Genomic DNA, 22,017 nt, shown 5'->3' on the forward strand with positions numbered 1-22,017 from the left:
GCTTGAGGTATGGACTTTTGGAATGGAGGCGGTGATAAGTCTAGCAGAAAATGGAGATGTTGTTGTTGCTACCATCTTCATCCCTATTTTCATTTATATTTCAGTTTTCCTCCAGTACAATTTATTAAAACAATTAAACTTCATCCAAAGGGGACATTTAGAGCACTCTGTTTTCAGCTTCCTTTAGTGAATGATAGTATTGTCTATGAGGTTGATGCCATAGATCCAGAAATTCTCCCTTTAATCCAAAATGCTTGAAGGAAAGCACCTCAGTATCAAACCTAGACGCATGAAGAAGACTGTGACATTCTGAGTTGTAATGCCTGGCCACGGGTTGAGAGATATATGCGTATTAAAGAACAATTAAATAATCACAGACAATTTCTAAAAGCGTGAAGCCTGAAGGAATAAGAAAGTTTTCACCTGCTAATGGAAGGAGAGCACGAAGGGAGCCATCCTGGCCTCACAAGCAGGGGCATCACTAGGGAAGTGCAGGGGTGTGGTCCACACCAGATGACACACCAGAAGATGGGTGATATCTGGTCAGCTCCCCTACCTTGGTGCCATGGCTTCATGATGGCACAGAGGAAAGCCGAGTGTGCCCCCTCCACTTCAGTACTGGCATCTTGTTCTTCTCATGTTCCCATGAGGAGAATGGCGTGGCAGCACCGAGGAAGGCTGAGCATGCTCTCCCACCTTGGTGCTGCTGCCTTGTTCCCTTCATGTGGAGAATGAGCATGCCACCTCCAGAAACCCTGCCCCCTGCACCAGATGCCCCACCCCCAGGAAGCCACACACCCCACTTCAGAAGCCCTGCCCCCAGGAAGTATCCCCCGCACCATGTTGTGCCAGGGGTAGGGATGTCACTCCTCACTAGGAAGGGAGATCCAAAGTCTGGGACAAGCAACTGAGAAGATTTTCTCCCTTGTTCTCACCAAATATGTTAGGGATGGTAGTGGGACAGAGAGGAGGGCATCTTCCAAAGATCTTGGAGAAAGAAATAAAGCCAGCCTCCTTGGAAAAGAAAGAAGAAGAAAAGGGAAAAGATTACAAGGGACAGAAAGAAAGAATGAAGCAAACAAATGAAAAAAGGAAGGAGTGGGAGAGCAGACCAATTTTTAACCAATTGGAGGGAAGGGGAAGAAGAGCAGACAACAGCAATTTGTTAAGGGGAGTTAGGGTGAGAAGTAAAGCCACAATGGAAACATTTGCACCATTTTTAATATTTTATATTTTATGGAATACTACTGAAGCTGTAGCGGGGAGGAGATACAGCTGCTGGGGAAGAAATGTGTTTTGGTGGCTGACCACCCGTTCCTGCCTACTTGGATAGTTAACCATCCTGCCACTCTCCAGCATCACAGCTTGAACCACATCTGGGAGATTCCTAGTGGAATGCACTATACACTATACATGAGCCCTGGTGGCGCAGTGGTTCAATGCCTGTACTGCAGCCACTCACTCACAAACCACAAGGTTGCGAGTTCAATACCAGCAAAAGGGCTCAAGCTCAACTCAGGCTTGCATCCATCCAAGGTTGCTAAAATGAATACCCAGATTGTTGGGGGCAATTAGCTTACACTTTGTAACCTGCTTAGGGAGTGCTTAAGTGCACTTAGTATAGAAATGTAGTTGCTATTACTATTTCTATCCTGCTAAAACAGGAAGTAGCTGGAAATTCACTCTCAATGTTTTTTTAAAAAAATGTTATTTTCAGTTGCTTTAAAATGGAAACAAGGTGTACTAGAGCCTGCACTTTGGTTTCACAGGTTGGGACATGATTCTCCATTTCTTAAGTCAACCGTCTCTCAAAAAAAACTTGGAAGAGGTCCAGGAGGATAAACAGCCTAAAGCTGTGGGGGCGAACCTATGACACGTGTGCCAGAGATGGCACGCAAAGCTATTTTTAAGAGCACGGGGAGGGCAGGGAAGAGGAGGAGCAGGCGTGTGTCCATTCCTCCTCTTCCTGGCCATCTTGGGCCTTCAGCTACCTCTGGAGAGGCAGCTGAAGGGAGGGTGCAGAGGGAGGAGAAGGAACTGGCATGCATCTGTTCCTCCTCTCCTTGGCCATCCCAGGACTTCAGCTGTCGCCAGGGAAGTCCAACCCCTGTAAGTCCCACCCACCACCAGAAGGCAGAAGTCCTTCTCACTGACATCCCACCCCCCAGAAGTCCTGCCACCCAGCATTGGGTGACACCCAATGTGGCAACACCTTTGAGTTTGGGCACTCGGTCCCTAAAAGGTTCACCATCACTGACCTAAAACATAAGATCCTGTTTGACCTAGGAAGCTAAACAGAATCAGCATTGGTTAGTACTTGGATTGGAGATTGCCAATGAATACTTGGTGCTGTAGGCTATATTTCAGAGGAAGGAACTGGGAAACACCCTCTGAGTATTCTTTGCCTAACCAAACCCTATGAAATTTATGGGGCTGCCATACTTTGAAGGCAGATTCACATACACACAACAACAGATGGCAGCCACATATAGCCCATTTGCCAGTTGTTGTCCATCAGTGCTCTAAGAGTACATTGTACAAATTTAGAGTTTGACAACTAAGATGCTTACATGGAACAGCCATGTTCAGAGGCAGTCTACTACAATATAGAATGGGTGCTCTGGTATTCTTTCCCCATTTGTGTGCTTGCTAGGTGTTATCTGGTTGGCACTGCTGGGAACAGAATATATTTATTTATCTAGGTGTTTTTATTCCATTCTTTTTTGCAAACCCAAAGATCATACAAATTAAAAAAAAAATACAAATTCAAAACTTTCTGGAGCTCCCTCGCTTGGCCAGGGATTGGGGGAGGGCATGTAACCTGCTCAGTCATAAAAAGGTTGAAAAAATGTTTCATGAGTGTTGGGAACTTTGATGAGTAGCATCCTGTACTACCAGGATTCTTAACTATTCAGGACTTCTTCTGTGCAAACTTTACATGCGGGGTTTTTTTAGCAGAAAACAGTATTTTGTAGAAAATTGTGTTTTCCATGAAAAAAAAATCATGTGCACATTTTACACAGAATATGTAAACAGCAATTTCTGCACAGACAATAATATTTCTGCACAGACATTGTTATGTGTGGGAAATGCTGGGTTCTTTGTATTCAAGACAGTGTGTGAATTCTGTGCACATAAGTCTCAAACTGTGAATAGTTGTGTGTTTTAATGTGCAGTTTTCAAAGACTTTCTCACAGCAGGAAGAAAATTGCTCAAATTACTAATTGCTTTCTTCATGAATGAAATTAGTGAAGCTGTTAGTCCCTGCTTGGTGTTTCTGCCAGGTCACTAGTTCAAGATATATCTGTTGTGCATCTGTGCAGATAACCTTGTCACATGATATGTCACTGCAAAGTCTGTGCAGTTGTTGATGCTGTATCCTTGTCTATGAATATTTGCATCACTAATTATCACCTGAATGCTGTCTTAAGACAGCCTGTTGTGTTATTTAATAAAATACAACTCATTCTGCTGATGAAGAAAAAGAGGAGAGAAAGCAGCAAGGGAAAAAGAATTGATTTAAGCAGTTCTGTATTTGCCAAGCAAAGATGGTATATTGCAGGTCAATCATTCCTATAAGCGAAAGTGCATTTGAGTGTACACTCCAGTAACAGATGACTAGAAGAACTCTCTTTCATGATCTTGGCCAGGATAAAAGAAAGGCAATTTACCATCCACAGAATGCTGTAATAGGACAGAATAGTTCTCATAAAAATAACTCAGTGTTTGAATTTGAACGATCGGATGAATCTGAACTGCAGGGAAATCAATTTGATAACCCATCAGAATGTAATTGTGTTTGGCTCCTGCTTACAGATGTGTCACGTTAACTTTTCGCTACAGGAAATAATGGTTGGTTGGTTCAGCCTCCCATTCCAAAGAAATGATTATTGCTTGCCTGTTACAAAGGAGCTTCAGTAACAGCCTCATCCAAATGTGAGAATAAAACAGGGTTGATATCCTGGATAGAAGTGCATAAACATTGTCAAAAACAGAGAAGGCAAATGTAGAAGGTGGAGATTTATGGAAAGTTAGGAATGCCATAAGACTCAGAGAGGCCCCCTTTCCTATGTAGAAATGGAATCAGACAAATACTGCTAAATATGAATGCTTGATAAAAACAAGTCAAGAACAGGAGTAGATAAGTAACAAAACATCTGTCTTGATGATCATTACTACATCTGACAGCAGATTGTAAAATGACACATCTGGATAATTTGCCATAGTAAGATGGAATAAAACTTCTCTATCTCATAAAGCAGGGAGAGGGAGATTTGGCCCTTCAGATGTTGTTGTTGGGCTACAGCTCCAAACATCTCTGTCCATTGGCTGTGCTGGTTCTGGCTGAGGTCTATGAGCTCTGGTTCCTGATCCCTCCCAGAGAAAATGAGGTTGATTACTGGGAAACATTTTTTAAAAGATTTCAAAGTACCGTACACACTTGACTATAAATCAGTCTCATGTATAAGTCAATGCCAGGTTCAGGGGCCAAAATTATGCATTTTCATGTGACCCATGGATAGGTTGAGTGAAAAACTTAGAGGTATGTAACAAAGGATGTAAAGGACAAAGCGAAGGAAAACAATGCCAAAGAACCTACAAAATACCAGCAGGGATAACTGTTTGCACTCATACTGGACGGATGAGGAAGAAACTACAGCAGATAGTGCCTGTGCAATGTGTAGGGCAAAAGCATACAGCACAACTGTGTTTTTATTTGCCATTGAGTTGATTTTGATTTATGGTGATTGTAAATAAGAGACCTCTGTGAGCCCCAGTCCTAAACAGGACTTGCAAATTCAGGGACATGGCTTCCTTGATTGAATCAATCAATCTGTAACAGCGTCTTTGGAGATAATCACACATGCTTATTTAATAGAGCTGCGTCAAGCCTCAGAAATAGAATCTACTCAAGTTCTAACTATAATCTGTTAACAAATATGGAAAATGAGATTTCATTGGAAATGTGGTGTAAAATGGAAGGCAAAAATGAAAAATCCCATCCTTGAAAAGCCACAGGATAAGCCCAGGTTGCATATGGACTGTATACAGGCTACATTCGCCCCACCACAGAAGAATGCAAAATGATGAGAATTAAGCACATGCAATAATGTCCTTTGTCTTTTTTTTACTGCCTTCCATTTTACAAGCATTACAGTCGCCCCTCCAAGTCCACAGACTTGAAATTCACTGACTTAAAAATCCACAGAGGGGCGACCGCCATTAACTTTAATGAGTTGCGTACCTATGGCGCACACCTCGCTTGCACGCACCCAATTCAAGCCTATGGGGCTTGAATATGCATGAGATTTGGAACTCATGTTGGGGTCCAGAATGGTTCCCCTGCAAGTTCCAAGGGACGACTGTATTGTCTTTTCTAATAAATTATGTCAATCCATGGTATATCCAAACGACAATAGCCTTAGTTTAGTTGTTTCGGCTTCCAGTAAGCATTTAGATTTGCTTTGAGACCTGTTTGTTTGTCTCTTTGGCAGTCTATGATATCTGAAGAACTTTCCTTCATCACCACATTTCCAATGAGATTCCATGTTTTCCATATTTGTTAACAGATTTTAGTTAGAACTTGAGTAGATTATGTCTTTGTAGCTTGAAGTAGTTCTACTGGTTTGCCTGGTGATTTATTCCTCCTAAGTACTCTGAATGCAGCTTCCATTTCACTTTCTAAAATGTTTGGTTCATCTTTTAATGGTTCTTCCTTGAATGAATCTCTCATCTTTTCATATCTTTTATATAGTTCTTCCATATACTGTTTCCATTGTCTTTTTATTTGTACTTGGTCATGCAATGTGTTTTGCTGCTGGTGGTCATAAAGCATCCCCACTCTTGGTTTAAATGTCCCTTTGATTTCTTAGATATTTTGGGGAAAGTATCTTGTTTTTCCTTTTTTGTTCTCATCTTCTGTTTCTCTGTATTGATTATTATAATAGTTTTCTTTATCCCTGAACAGCACAAGTCACTGAACAGTTGCATTCTGGGTTCTGACTATTTGTGTATTTACTATTTACTTTTGTTTCTTCTTTGTCCTAAACTACTTGAAGAGTCATCTGTCATACGGTGAGGCTTCTCTTTCTTTTTTTTGGCTGCAAATAGATCTTTTTGCATTCCTCCCCGACAATGTCCCTGGCTTTATTCCAGACTTCTTCTGGTTCCCAATCAACTGAGCTTAATAGTGCAAATCTATCTTTTATGATATCTTTATATTCTATGGGGATGTTCTTCAGGTTATATTTTGGCACAATACAAGTGTTCTTCAGCTTTACTCTAATTTTTGATGGTCTGCACCACAATCTGCTCTCGATCTTATTTTTGCAGTCAGAATGGAGCTTCTCTATCTTTTGCTTCTGATTATCTAAAATATTTTATTTCTATCTTGGCTAGTGATGTCCATGTATACAGTTGTTTCTTGGGTTGCTTGAAGAATGAGTTTGCAACAAACGTTTGACCTCACAAAAATCAGTCAGTCATTTTCCTGCTTTATCTCTTGATCCTAGGCCAAATTTTCCTTTGATTCTAACTCTGTTTCTTACATTTACATTGCAATCACTTATGATTAACAAGATCTTTTTTTGTGTGTGACCGTTTCCTCATCAACTCCAGTAGATAATCTTTAATTTTTTTCTTCTGCTGTCTCTGAAGTTGGAGCATAAATGTAGATTATGGTTAGACTGATGGGTTTTCTCTAAAGTCGTATTGATATTATTTAGTCAAACTTTGCATTATATCCTTTGACTGCTTTGCTACATCTCTCCTCGCTGCTATTGCCACTTCATTTCTTCTTAGATTTTCATTTCCTGAATACAATACAGTGTAATTATCTGAATAAAAAAAATCCACTTCTGTCCACTTTAGCTCACTCACCCTAAGTATTGCAGTGCTTATATCTTCCATTTCATGTTTTATTATGTCTAGCTTCCCCCAGATTCACACTTTTCACATTCCATGTTCCTAAAATATATGTTGTACAGCTTCAGACTTTCCTTTCATCTCTGAGCACATCAACAGCTGAATGTCCTTTCAGCTTGAGTCCATTTGCATCTTTAGCACCAGCACTACTCATAGTTGTCCTCTGTTCAACCCCATAGATTGATGAGTACCTTCTGACTAAGGAGTCTCATCTTCTGACACTATCACTTCTGACACTATCACTTAATGGATTGTCTCATTAAAGTGGTTTTGCGGTAAAAGGCATTCAAAGGTGGTTTACGCTGCCTCCTTCTGTGCAGCACTAACAAATGTTAGCTATGATAACACTCCCATTGTCTCTGAGAGATCCTCTGCCAGTTTAACCCCCCAATACTGGTGCTGCCCAGTACCTGTTTGGCACATTTAGTCTGGCTCCTCAGCAAAAGCCATGACATGGAAGACCTTACCAGCAGCATAGCTGCCATCAGCATAGCCTCTTGCCTGACAGGTGCACACAATCCCAACACTGTGGAAAGGTAGTGTTGCGGTGAGCTTTATTGCTTCTACATCCTTTTGGCTATAGTCCTTTGTCTTGCTTGGCCTTCTTCACTTGATCCGCTTTGTGTCAACACTCTGTCTGGTTTCTTCTCTCCTTTGAATTGCTGAGATAAACAATGCTGGACCAAATGCCAGTCCACTTGAATTCTCTCTGTGATATTTTCCTCCCTGCACATTGATTTGTATCCATTTATTTCAGCCTTTCAAATATAGTGATTCATACAGGGAGAGAAAGAAAAGCTTGGTGTCATTTCTCAGTTGCTAACACTGCAAGAAATTCCTTTCTTTTCTTTATACAGAATCCATATACAGCAGATTGTTTACTACCTCCTCCTCATCTTTGTCAGTTCTTATTGCTATTTTCTTGCAGAAAGGAATGCTATCTATTTGGCATGGCTTCTCTCTTGGAAAGCTAGGCTCTTTAGCTGTCTTAAAATTCTTATCATTGCACAAGTCACACTTAAACACTAGGTATTGTCTGTCTCTTGTAAGCCACCAAATCATTGGCAGATCTTTGTCATGGAATGTTGACAAACATTATAACTTCTCAGGACAAATGTGTCAGCATGGTAGAACTTTAGCAAGCAATCTGATTTGCTGAAGAAAGGCCTAGGTAAAAACAGAAATCTCTGACAGAATCTTAAAACAAATGAAGTTGGATTCTGTCAACAGAGGAGAATCCAATAGGAAAATGTCCTTTCTAGGTAGTCATTTTGAGAGGCAAGTAGGAAAAAACAAGCAATATTGGATGTGCTAGAGGATGAAATCATGGCAAATTCAAGATAATCCAGCATTGATACTATTAACACTTGTGTTGTAGATTTAGTTTTGTTGCAGGCAAAGCTGAGAAAATTTTAACCTATTTCTGCTTTTTGACATAACTATTAAAGGTTAGAGTCCTGTTCAGTTTTGCATGTGCCCTGAAATAACCATCAAGTCTTGGCCCAACTCTTGAGATAGGCTAGCACTGCAGTCCTGATTAGAGGCAGGCACCAAGAACAGTCTAGCAGACCCGGGTCAGGTTAATTTGGCTTGTAAACCTTTATGTTCTTATTGGCTATAGTAGTAGATGGGAGAACAACTGATGGTTTTCAGACTAGAATTTCAGTTTAGAGAGGTCACCCTTTCATCTAATGCCTCACTCCCAGTGCAGATGACTGGTTGCTGGAGATACTGGTTCACAACCTCCCTGAGCAGTTTTCAATAATTAACCAAATCTTTGGCTGTCCTTTTTTTTTTTTTAAGTATTTTAGCACAAGAATCAAAACAAGAAAATATTCAGTTTGTCTTTACTAAAGGTACAGCACACTGAGTTAAGTGCAGTTTGCATTCTGTTGTGTTGTTGTGTGCCTTCAAGTTGTTCCTCACTTATATCATAGAATTTCTGTGGTAAGAATATTCAAAAGAAGGTTTACCGTGAGATATAAATTAAATTAAATTAAAATTTTAATTCAAAGTATGCAGTTTTACTGGATTGTTTAGAAGTAATCTCTCTGTGTATGTTTTTTTCCTCCAAGGGATATTTCGGAGACAAGGATCAGCCATCTCCCCACCATTGGATTAGAGAGCATCAACAAATTGATAGCAAGATCGACCTACAATTTAAAAAAGTTACCTCCCTTGGACAAGTTTCATGCTTTGATTGAGGCCAACCTCACCTATCCAAGCCACTGTTGCGCTTTTGCAAACTGGACAAAACAGAAGTGAGTTGCCCCATTTGCTCTGCTTTTAGAGTTTCCATTTATTTGTGAATATCAAAGTCACTCTTGGTTGAGGTAACTGATATTGTTATATCCAGTTTCTCTGGTCAGTCATGAGAAAGAGAAGGAGGTAGTCAAGCACTGTCTTAGATCACCTTTAGGTCCTTCATCCCAATAAGAAACGAACAGACCCACCAGCATGTCCTGGGCAGACAACAGCAGTGGCCAAATGCAACCACCTGTCGCTATTATACTCAGGGTAGGGAACTGCTATGGTAGTTAAAGTGGAATTGTTGTGCTACAGTTGTGTAATGTGAAAGGGCCCAATGTCTCCGAATTCAAATGTGGCCTTTGAATTTAAAGAAATTCCTCTCCCTCTACGCCACCCTTCACTTTCTGCCTTGTAAGTGGAGATTTGGATACAACAAATGGTTCACTGTTTTCTGTCCTATTTTCAGAGAGGTGGTAGGTATAGAATGTTATAGAGAGGGACAAGGAAGGGAAAGGGTTTTAACCCAATGAGTTACAAACCGAGCCTGATAGCTCTGAAGTCTACTCAGGGTTGCAATTATGGGAGGGGGGATGAAGGCATTGTCCACCCAAAGATGAATTCTGCCCCCCAGTTAAATTTTCCTTCACTCCCCAAATTTCTAGCACTGCGGTAGCTCAAAATTTCAGCTGAGCATTGAGAAATACAGTTTACACATTCAAAGAAACATACCCTTCAACTGTCCCAATTTGTAAGTGACAATCCCAATTAATCCTTCTTTTTTCCTGCCTTATCCTTACCCTACGTCACTTGCTGAAAACAGAGTCCAAAGTGCAAAAGTAGTTTGCACTCAACTTTACTATATGGAGAAGAGAGGAGGGGGCAGAATCTATTTCTTTCCAGTAGGCTCAGGCAAAAGTGAAGTGCTGCAGCCTCTCCTAGCTGGCGTGTGTTTATTCCTGAATAACTTTTGGCCTCTTGACGACACTGATATTCCTTGCCCATATATGTCTTAGGAGACTATCACTCGGGGAAAATCAAGGGATTAAAAAGGCATTTTCCTGGGAAAGTCGCACGATTGTGGTGAAGGTTTTCAGATGACGTCACGATCTAAGAGGACATATGTCAGGATGAACCAGGAATGCTCCAACAACAAACCATTCATGGGATTTCCCCATCAATGGTTTGCTACTGGAACATTCCTGGTTCTTCCCAGGATAAGTCTTCTCAGAGCATGATGTGTGTGAAAATCTTCTCTGTGATTAAGCGACTTTCCCAGGAAAATGCCTTTTTAATCCCCTGATTTTCCCTCATGTGATAGTGTTCATTTGTGAAATGCCGGAGGGTATGGTAATAGCATCGTTTTAAATATTACATAATCTTTCTATCATTAGTCTGAGGCATGTTATTGGGTTTTTTAATGGTTTTGTCTAGTACAAGTTATTCAGACCCTTGTCTCTTGTATTGAAACCTTTCTCTCTGTTATTGGTCTGTTTGATCATTCACTTAATCCTCCTTTGTACAAGAAATTAATAAAATAATAGGGGGAAATTCAGTTAAATAAAGAGCTATAACTAGTAATGTTAAGAATGTAGGATTACAGAAAGAGGGGATATTTAACTAAACAATTAATCATAGCAGCACAAGCAGTGATTGCATACAGGTGGAAGGATGAAGAAAGGTGACACTGCAATAGATAGAAGCAAAATATATCAGAGTATATGATGTTTGACTTTATAATGGAAAAAAGGAAGGTATGTTTTGGTAAACTGAAAGAAGAGATTTGGCTTAGTAATTGGAGAATAATAACTGAGCTTGTTGAGGGTAGGAAGGGGTATGAGAATGTAAAGGTAACAGTTAAAATGCTTCCACGTGAGAGAAAAAGGAAATTAAGAAGGAAACACCATTCTTGGGATGGGCAGGAGAGGGCAATGTATAAAAGAAATATTATATATGTATATGAGGAATTAGTTAATAGTTAAGCACAGTTTTGAGACAGGGTATGAATTGTTTTTTTGATATGTTAAGGTAACATGTTATAGTAATGAAATCATGTTTACATATTTTGAAAAGATATCCTCCCCACAACAATTCTATGTCTCCAATTATCTTCTCCCCAAAGAATGGACCCCATGAAATGCTGTTTATAGAACTTCCTATCCCTTCAATAAGCAAGGGATAGGAAGTTCATTTTGACAGCTCTAGGACAGGAGAAAAGTGGGCACAATGAAACAGATGCATCCAGCGTGTGCAACTCTGTCCCTGATTTTCAAAACGATTCATTAGCACAACCCCCGTTGAGTTCTGCAGAGCTAATCATGGGGTCTTCTCAGCCTCTTAAATCAGGCTTCCTTGCAACTTGATTTGCCATCAGTGGGATAATGCAGGGCCTTCCAGCATCAAGGGTCCTCCTCATTTATCTTCGTTTTTTCAAGTGGTCTTTGAGATTTGCTCATTGATTGATTTAATTAACCCTTTGTCTCTGGCAGTTTGTGTTGCTGATAATGCTTTAAACGGCTTTACCATTGAATGTTTCACAGCAGAGGTGGACTGCTTTCACACTGGCATAATTGTCCTGCTTTCTTGTTGGGGGGGGGGGGGGAGAGATTGGATCACCACTGTGTTTCAGATTTGTCAACCAAGAGTGCCTCCTCAGGCTATTTTAACTGTTAATCTGTATTAACAAATCTGAGCAAATATTCTAGCTTTTATGGAGATTTTGAGCAAATTGTTTCCAAGGATCTCAGTACCTGACAGACTATAAAAAATTAATTAGTGCAGTTCCTCGGAAGGTGTGTGTGTGTGTGTGTGTGTGTGTGTGTGTGTGTGTGTGTGTATAAAGTCAGGGTGGACAAATTGCAGCATGCCACTACCTGCTGACTTTAACCTCTTTTAACCAGCAACTCAGTGGGAAGTTACTGGGGAACCTGGCCTGTACTTTTTTTTCACCACCACTCCTAACTTTGCAGAGATTTTCTCTTCCCACTCCCCTCTTATCAATGAAAATCATGTGTGCATAAGTACCACATACACACTGAGCAAAAGGTACATGAGAGTGTGGGAAGAAAGGAGATCTCTAAAGGAAGCTTTTATTCTGAGCAAGTATCTACCTACACCTTACTATGCTCTCTTTGGGATTGTCATGCCCTGCCTCCAGGAGCCTGCCATGTCTTCTGAGTCTGAAGGCTCTGATGGAGATTCTGAGAGCCTAGATGACATGTCAGGGCTGCAGCCCCAGCAGCCCCAGAATGAGAGCCTGCAGCCACCACAGAAAGAGAGCTCCCACCAGCCACAGGAGCTGAGTTCCCTCCAACCACAACCCTCAGATGAAGAGAGAAATACTGGAAAGGAACCAGTATTTAAATAAGAAGCAAGCTGCAAATAGGCAGCACCTGCAAGACCCAGACAAACGAAATGACCCAACAACTTCCTTGGTCCAGTATGGCTGACAACCATCTTTTTCCTTGGGAGAAAGCCACCCATGTGCTTTGTTCTTTCATTGATTGCCTGTTGCCTTGAAATCTGCCTGGACTCTGGAGGTTCTTTGGCAAACCAAGTCCAAGCAGTCTTGGATGACACTGATTATCTTGATCCATTTCAAACTGGCTTCAGATCAGGATATGGAGTTGAGACTGCCCTGGTCGCCTTGGTCGATGATCTCTGTCTGTGCATCGACAGGTGAAGTGTGGCCCTGTTTGTGCTCTTGGACTGCTCAGTGGCTTTCGCTACCATAGACTATGGTATCCTTCTGGAACACCTGAGGGAACTAGGAATTGGAGGCACTGCTTTGCAGTGGTTCTGGTCCTATCTCTCGGGCAGATTCCAGATGGTATCACTTGGCGACAGTTGTTTGGCCAAGAGGGAGCTCAGTTCGGGTGTTCCTCAAGGCTCAATACTGTCGCCAATACTGTTCAACATTTACATGAAGCCGCTGGGTGAGATCATCCAGAGACATGGGGAGGGTGTTATCAGTATGCTGATGACACCCAAATCTATTTCTCTAAGTCATGGAGTGTTGCAGTGACCAAGGAGGGCATCTCTTCTCTGAATGACTGCCTGAGGTCAGTAATGGATTGTATGAGGGAAAATAGACTTAAGTTGAATCCAAACAAAACGGAGGTACTCGTGATAGGTAACCCCAACCCAGGTATGGAGATATGTTCGCCAGTCCTAGATGGGGGTCACACTTCCCCTAAAGGACTGCATCCGCAGCTTGGGGATGCTCCTGGATTCGTCGCTTCATCTGTCCTCTCAGATTGACGTGACAGCCATGAGCGCCTATTATCAACTTCAGCTGATACACCAGTTGCGCCCCTACCTGGAGCAGCTGGACCTAGAACCGGTTGTACATGCCCTGGTAACCTCTCGTCTTGCTTTCTGTAATGTGCTCTACATGGGGCAACCCTTGTGCCATGTCTGGAAGCTTCAATTGATACAAAACATGGCAGCCAGACTGGTCACTGGAAAATCTAGGTTTGACTGAATTACACTTATTCTAAAGTCATTACACTGGCTGCCTATCAGCTTCCAGGCTCAGTACAAGGTGTTGGTTATTACCTACAAAGCCCTACATGGCCTGGGTCCAGTCTACTTGAAGGAACGCCTCCTCCCATATAATCCTTCCCGTACACTCCGTTCCTCCGGGAAAAATCTTTTACATCCCAAAAAGCCCAGATTGGCGGTGATCTCCTGGAGGTCTTTTTCTGCTATGGCTCCTAAAGCTTGGAATGACCTGCCGGAAGAGATTTGCCAATTATCCTCATTGGAGGTTTTTAAAAAAGAAACAAAAACCTTTCTCTTCCGGCCTTCCCTGAGTGATAATCTCCCAGGACCAATTCTATCCATCCTTCCTACTATATCTCCTCGTCATTCACGGATTGTAGAATAATCTTGTAGTGTTGTTATATATTTGAATCATGTTTTATGTTAATTTTATAGTTTGGGAGGGAGAGTTGGATCAGGGTTTGTGGGTTTTATTGTTTTTATATTGTGTATCATAAACTCTGTTGTTACCCGCCTCAATCCCCAAACGGAAGAGGCGGGATATAAATAAATATTTTATTATTATTTATTATTAATTATCATTTGGACTGCTTTCCTGGACTGAATACTGTCTCACGAATTACCCGGAATCTGATTAGTTTCCCAAGGGCAAAACAGAATAGGGACCCAGCTGCACTCCTCAGGCCCGCTGCCAGAGCTCCAGTTTTGGAAGGCCCCAAATGTCCAATTACACCCTTTAGGATTCAAACACTTGTCTCCAGAATTTCAGTGGCATCACTGAGATTGGTGTCACCTGGTGCAGATCCCAGAAAGAGCTGAGAGGGGGGGCTGCAGACTGCCCCACCCTTCCCCTGTCCCACTCATCTACCCCCTGATCTGGTCCTGCTGTCCACCACCTGACCAGAGTTCTGGGGCTTCTGGAGGGCCTGTTTAGGGACTATCGTAGATACTGGGCAAGTAGGAAAGGAAGGCAATGTCTTCTTGCTCGCCCAGTAGTCACATCAGTTCCACTGGATGTACCACTCCACTATGTGTACAACTCCCCCCCCCCCCCCGTGTGTCACCCAGTGTGATCTGCACCCAACTCAGACCACTACACTGCACTAATTCTCAGGTATGTAAAAGACCAAAACTGCAAAGCATAAGCAGTATCAGAGGTTGGAAAAATTATTGTTGTTGCCTAATAATTGTTAGCTGATGTCTTTCTAAATAGTTTCTGCCTTATCTGTCATATAGTCAGGTATCACATCCCTTTTGTCCTTCTAACTGCCTGTGCAATACTTTCGGAAACTGACAGAGCCCATTAGGAAATCCAGCTAGCCCTTTTTGTCCTGTCTAATGTAAAGATAAATCTGTATCTTAGGGGATTGTTTTGCTGTGACTTCGTGCCGAATTCTGTCATTGCTTTTGCCACCCCTCTGAAAGGCTGTCACTTATTAGAATACATTTTGTAAATACTGAAGCATCATCTATAGGCATTCATCTTAGGAAACCTGAAGCTTGGTATTTTTGGAGACTCCCTCAATTGCTTTTTCTATTTAATTTAATTTATTTAATTTAAGTAAGAGTCTATCTTGTAACCTGGCCACATGGGTTCTGTAAGACAGTATGAAATATACAGTGTAAAAAAATAAAAAATTTAAAAAGGAAATATAAAGACAACATGGCGATCTAAATAGCTAAGATACAATTAGAAATAATGAGATAACCTATGGCATGACTAAAGTATTCTTTGCAACTACTTGCCTAACCTAATTGAGAAATATATGGGAGCACCCATTGTTCCAAAGATCATAGAGCCAAATACTTTAAGGTAGGAATAGACACTTTAAGGTAGGGACACCTGTGCACGATCAGATACGGTTAAACTCCTATTCCCATCAATTCCAGCCAGCATGGCCAATGATCATGAATAATGGAGGTTGTAGTCCAGCAAGGCCTTAACTTGGAGCTTTAAGGCTCAAATTTAGGACCATGAATTGCACTCAGAAACTTAACTAGAAGACTTTGGTACAAGTATTATATGTTCTCTCTTGTTTTCCAGAACTCAGTTAGTTTTGCGTTCCAGCAAACAACTAGGTGTAAATGAATACCTTTACACAGCCTTCTTTTAACCAAGAGGAGGAAGAATGATGAAGGACTCAAGCAGCACCTTTGAGACTGATTTAATTTAGCATGAACTTTTACATATATCTATCCAATTTTTGTCCTTTAAAAATGTTCTAATAGAATCTAGAGTTTTAATGAAACCATTCATCAACAAAATTGTACTTTTATTCTATTACACTACGTTAATTTTCCCCCAAAAAAATCAGAGCAGATAAACTCTATCCTTTAAACCATAAGACCGAATCAGAAAACTACTCAACAGTTTTGAAAAAAAGAACCCCAATGCAGTGGCAGGAAATCACTACAAACAGCTCATTTTTAGGACAAGTGGACATGGAGATGGTAACAACCAGCAAAACCTAAGGAGTTGTATTGTGAGAAGCCATGCTTTTGTAGATTGATATGAAAGAGGCCTCACTTTGGAGACGGTATGCCAGGACTTCACTGCTGAGACAGCCTTCTTCTCTTTAGTGGTCTTTCTATTTCTGATGCAGGATAAAGTGATTGACAAATGGTTTTAAAGAAACATGAGTCTGATATATGCATAGGGAATTTTTCATGCATTTCAATCTCACACTCTTTTGAGCTGTAAAAGTAGGTTTTGGCAACTTGAATTGGACCCAGTTGTTTAGAGACAGAGCCTTGCCTTAAAAGAATCCCAAAAGGTGATATGATCAGTTAATACTGGGGGAGCAGGAGACATTCTTTATTTCTCCCTTGTTTTTGATGTGGAATTAACTTTCTTTTTCCTTGCTATATTTTCTAGACTCTAACCATATTATTTCTTGATCATTTCAGTGCAATATTGCACCCCATATGCAATAAATCCTTCAGCAAAGAAGATCCTGATGGGGTAGATTTTGAGCTGGATGAAGACGATTACTATCATACCCTGTGTAAAGAAGAGGTTCAGGTGACTTGCTTTCCTGAGCCTGATGCCTTCAACCCATGCGAAGACATCATGGGCAACAATTTTCTCAGAGTCCTCATATGGTTCATCAATATTCTGGCAATCATGGGGAATCTGGTTGTTTTGATCATCTTAGTCAGCAGCCAATATAAGCTCACAGTCCCCCGATTCCTAATGTGCAATCTTGCCTTTGCAGACTTCTGCACAGGCATCTATTTATTGCTCATCGCGATCAAAGATGTTCAGACCCAAAGTCAGTATTACAACTATGCCATTGACTGGCAAACAGGTGCTGGTTGCAGTGCAGCTGGCTTCTTCACTGTCTTTGCCAGCGAACTTTCCATATACACACTGACTGTCATCACACTGGAACGATGGCACACCATCACCTATGCCATGGAACTGGACCGCAAAGTCCGCTTTCGGCATGCAGTAGTCATTATGCTTGTGGGATGGGTCTTTGCCTTCACCATAGCCCTCCTTCCCATATTTGAAGTCAGCAGCTACATGAAAGTCAGCATCTGCTTACCCATGGATATTGAAACTCCCTTGGCCCAGGCATACATCATGTTTCTGTTGGTATTAAACATCCTGGCTTTCATCATCATCTGCACCTGCTATATCAGCATCTACTTCACTGTGAGGAATCCCAATGTCTTCTCATCCAACAGTGACACCAAGATTGCCAAACGTATGGCTATTCTGATCTTCACAGACTTCCTCTGCATGGCGCCCATCTCCTTTTTTGCTATATCAGCATCCCTCAAGGTCCCTCTCATCACTGTCTCCAACTCAAAGATCCTCCTTGTTTTGTTCTACCCCATCAACTCCTGTGCCAACCCGTTCTTGTATGCTATCTTCACCAAGACTTTCCGCAGGGATTTCTTCATTTTGCTGAGCAAGTTTGGCTGCTGTGAAATGCATGCTCAGATCTACAGAACAGAAACTTCATCCTCTGTTCATACCTCTCATATGAAAAATGGGCATTATACACCTGCTCCTAAAACCAGTGATGGGACCATTTATTCATTAGTCCCCCTGAACCATGTGAACTGAAGCAGAATGTCCATAGATTTACACCAAAGAGTTGCAAAAGGGTGCTTCATGGTTCCCTTAAGACTCACAGGTAATTACAAACGAAGACAGCGGTTTCACCATAATTTCATCTCACTACTACCTTTCCAAACATACCACACCAAAACAACTGAGCATTCTTCAGCTGATTGGCTTAGCAATGCCTCTTTGTGTTGCATGTGCTACGGAATCTTTGCTGTACTTCAGGTTTTGCTTACTTGGTCTCCATCTACACAGACTGCAGGTTTGTCTAGTGAATGGATCTGAAGCTACTTTCTAGCATGTTGGGCCATTCTTCCATTTAGACCACTACTGTCTACTGCAAGTGCCAGTAGTTCTCCAAAATCTCAGGCATTCTTTCCTGATAGTAGTCTTGGCTACTTGAAATCCTTTTAAAAAAAAAACTCACAAAAGATGGAGATGACCTTGTGCAGAACATGTGCTCTGACAGTGCATTAAGGCTTGTCTGCATTGTTGCCTTGGTGACAAATGTGGGGAATCATGGGGTTGGGGTCCAATCCAGGCATCCCTCCATACTCATGGAGGATAAAGCCATCAATAGCTACTCCTCATGATCTCATTGCCTTGAACATAGAAGTAGCATGCCTCTGTGTACCAATTGTTGTGGAACATGGAGGAAAGGAAGTTTCTAGCTTCTGGTCTTCCCATAAGCATCTTTTTAGCCACAATAGAAAACAGTATACTGGACTTGAATAAACCCTTGGTCTGATCTTACTGCCTACACTATAGGGACCACATGTCCTTACTTCACTTTGTTGTTCCTCTGCTGCTTCCCCAATCCCAAAGAAAAGATAAGAGTGAGCTTTCCCATATGGATCACACAATCTGTGTAATGTAGAGGTAAGGAGATACCAGCACGACTCTATGACCTTTACATCTCTTAGTCCAGCTTTCTAGACTCTCACCAGGCCTTAGTCCAGCTTTCTAGACTCTCACCAGGCCACTCTGAGTTCTTGTTGTCGTTTATTCTATTCTCCTCTGAGCCCATCATCTATAACATTGAGGAAGGAAAACCTTATACAAGTTGGGGAAGAAGAACGCCTACCTGGATACATTTATCTATGCTGTTGTTGTGTACTAAACAAAGCTGAAGAGGCACATCTGTATTTTACTTGTGTCTGAATCTACCCACTACTGAAATGTGAGCCTAGTTTTGGACCAAGATAACATGGACTTTGATAGCAAAAAGATTCTCCATCCTTGCTAACATATTCAGGGATAGCCATGTTGGCCATGCAGCAAAATGCAAGAGAATACAAAATCCACACAACAGCAATACCTTCTTGGATCAACTAAAAATGCAGAATACATCATGCAAACTTTTGAAGCTTCACTGGCTTCTATATCCGGCAAAGATGTTAAAAATTATACAGGAGAAGAAAAGCGGCAATGTTAGAGTCACAGGCTGATGTTTTGTCTTAGGACTTTAGCACATGAGGCTTAAAAGTGGAATTTTAACAGGATAAAAGCATCTTGGGCTGGTACTTACCTCACAATGTCATGTCCGTCCTGCTGCTGCCTTGCATTCCATTCATTACTGTAGTGTATCTTTTCGCCGACAGGCAAAACCTGTCAATCAGCTCCCAGTTCCACTGCTTTTCCACTACTGCCTTTGTGCGATAGGTCCCTTCCACTACAGTTTCATATTTCAGGCACGCACCTGGTATGAGCGGGCATGATTCTGCTCCTCTCCCCCCTTTCTCTCACAGTGATTGTAGCCAACAGCTTCCTGAAGCCAGCTGCTACATGCACATTCATACAGCAGCCAGCTTTGGGAAGCAGTTGGCAGCCATGATCGCTTGTGCAAGGCTATGCACACAGAAGTCCCATGCTTTGGGACAGGGAAGAAGGAGCAATCATGGCTTCCAATCACTTCCCAAAGCCAGCTCCCATGTGCACATTCACATAGCAGCCAGCTTTGGGATGTGATTGGCAATCCCAGTTACTTGTTCCCACCATTCCTCCTGGAAGGCTGCATTTGCTAGTGTGGAAAACAGATCACACAACCATGGCTATCATGGGGGGGGGGGGGGAGGAGTGTAATAAGAAATGATGCCAAACCAGTATGCTTCCATTCTTGAACTAGCATGATTGTGGTGGCATAGAAGGCTGGTGTGATAAAGTCCTCAGATGTTACTTCTGTTGTCAGTAAAGTTGGTTTGGAGGAATATCAGTGCTGTATTACATTCATTATATTTGAGGATGCTTAGGGTCACAATTAACTACACCCAGAATATCTGGGATTGAGATCAGCTTCTTTTCCAAATGCTGAAAGCAGTCACAGGAGCAATAAGATTGAACTAGGGTTGGGGAGTTGAAAGCAGTTGGGTGTGGGGGTAACTGACTTCTTTCTCTCTGTGCCATTTTCCTGATTGAAATCCCCTGCTCACTTACTATTTGCCTGCAAGGGGAAAAGCCAGATAGCACAGTCCAAGTATTTGCAAGTAAGTATACTCCACAGCTGAGGAGACTGAGCTAGCTCACCCCATCCTTCACCTCCTTCCTTACCCAAAACTGACATGCCTGTGAAAAGCCTGCTGTATCTGTGGACAGATCTTTTATTTTTCCATATTCTGGCTCACACGAAGCGCCTTGGTAGTAGGGTTACCAAGTGTCTCTTTTTTGAAGGCTGGAAGATTTGTCCCTTATCAAACTGGCAGATGTACTTTGTTATAAAAGATGTTCCTTGTTTGATAGTTGGAAAGCTTTTCCTTTTACATAGACTAAAGAAGATGCCAAAGAAATCCTTTATATTCAGGTGTGGACCCTTCATAAAGGCAGAAATGTAACTTATGAATATGAAGAATTTGTTAATTTTACAGAGAAACCCATGGCTAAGTTAAGGGAAATCAATTATTTTTCATTTTGTATTTAGGTAGAACACTTCAACTGTCCTTATTGCTATTTGAAAGCCTGGCAACACTGCTTCCAACAGAGTCTTCTCTTCAGACAGGTCACTGGACTTTATCACACCAGGCTTGAAAGGTGCCACCATTGCATTAGTCTAGGAAATACAAAAATACTGGGTTAGGGACTGCCATTATTGCACAGGTTTTCCAAATCACCACAGTGCTGCTTCTGTTTCAGGCTCAGCCTTCTACATGGTGGCCTCCATAGCACACTTCCCTGCCCTATGCCCCTCCCAGCATGCCTTTCAGTCTGTATTTATTTTTATTTTTATTTATTTTAGTGTAATTGTACAGTTATGGCAATCCATTCTTAAAAATAAATAAAGAAAAGAAATTGCAAAACAAAGAGAGGAAAAACAGCCTGCTTGGGAATAGCAAGGGGGAGAAGGGAAAGGAGCAGAATCAGGCCCACTTTCACCACATGCTCGCCTGCATATTGGGACAGCTTCATACATGCATCAACAGCAGAAAAGCAGCACAATTGGGAGGCATTGATAGGTTTTGCACATCAAGGAGAAGGAGTGCTCCAGCAATGGATAAACTACAGACCAGCTACTGGATAGCCATGCTGTCATGTGTTAAGATATGGTCATTAATACTACTTTGTTGTGTTCCTCCAAGTCATTTTTTACTTATGACAACCCTAAGGCAAACATATCAAATGGTACATTTTCTTGGTACATTTCTTCAGAGAGAGTTTGCCATTGCCATTCTCTGAGACTGAGAGAGAGGGACCTGCCAAAGATCACCCAATGGGTTTTTATACTCTAGCAGGGAATCAAGCACCGCTCTCCAGACTCATAGTCCAATGTTCAAACCATTACACCACGCTGGATCTCACAGTCCCACCTTAATTCCACTTTTCAAGTCCATCACATGACTTTCAGAAGGATTAAGGGGAATAGGGCTAACATGCTCCCCTCCTTACATGTGGAGAGCACATGCTTATCAAGTGATTCCACATGGTGCAACCAACAGAATAGAGGCAGGGTAAGGTTTCAGTACAGGGATAAAGACTAACACCCTTCCAGCATTGAGAGCCTATTGTGAAAACGCCACAAATGCTTTTCACTCGCAACACCAAAAAGGGGGGAAATTTCCTGTGCCTCAGCTACTCACACTTTCAGGTACTCTATGCTCATCAGCAATTTATTAAGAAACACTCTGCAAGCAGTGTTTGGCCCACAGTTGGAACAAAGGTTTGTTTTCAGTCTTTAATTTACAAACTGGCTGTACTAAAGTGTTGCTTTCAATCAAAGGCATGGAGAAGGCTCTTATTTTCTTCTAGTTTTTATTTTCATAAGCAGCCGATAACAGATG

General features: G+C 41.7%; 1 protein-coding gene across 2 annotated transcripts in view; it reads left to right on the forward strand.

The window, feature by feature from the left end:
• The window catches only part of LOC149310446 (follicle-stimulating hormone receptor-like), a 149,951-nt gene extending 128,584 nt beyond the window's left edge, over positions 1-21,367 (forward strand). For both annotated transcript variants that reach the window (XM_089528963.1, XM_089528964.1), the window contains exons 9-10: positions 9,000-9,185; positions 16,582-21,367. In XM_089528963.1, the coding sequence (XP_089385089.1) occupies positions 9,000-9,185; positions 16,582-17,749 (1,354 nt within the window). In that variant the 3' untranslated portion in view covers positions 17,750-21,367. The remainder of the gene's footprint in view (positions 1-8,999; positions 9,186-16,581) is intronic.
• The last annotated feature ends 650 nt before the right edge of the window (positions 21,368-22,017 follow it).

This window comes from Sceloporus occidentalis, unplaced genomic scaffold (genome assembly GCF_023333645.1).
Source record: "Sceloporus occidentalis isolate IW3139 unplaced genomic scaffold, rSceOcc1.0.p SCAF_6, whole genome shotgun sequence".
NCBI classification, from domain to species: Eukaryota; Metazoa; Chordata; class Lepidosauria; order Squamata; family Phrynosomatidae; genus Sceloporus; species Sceloporus occidentalis.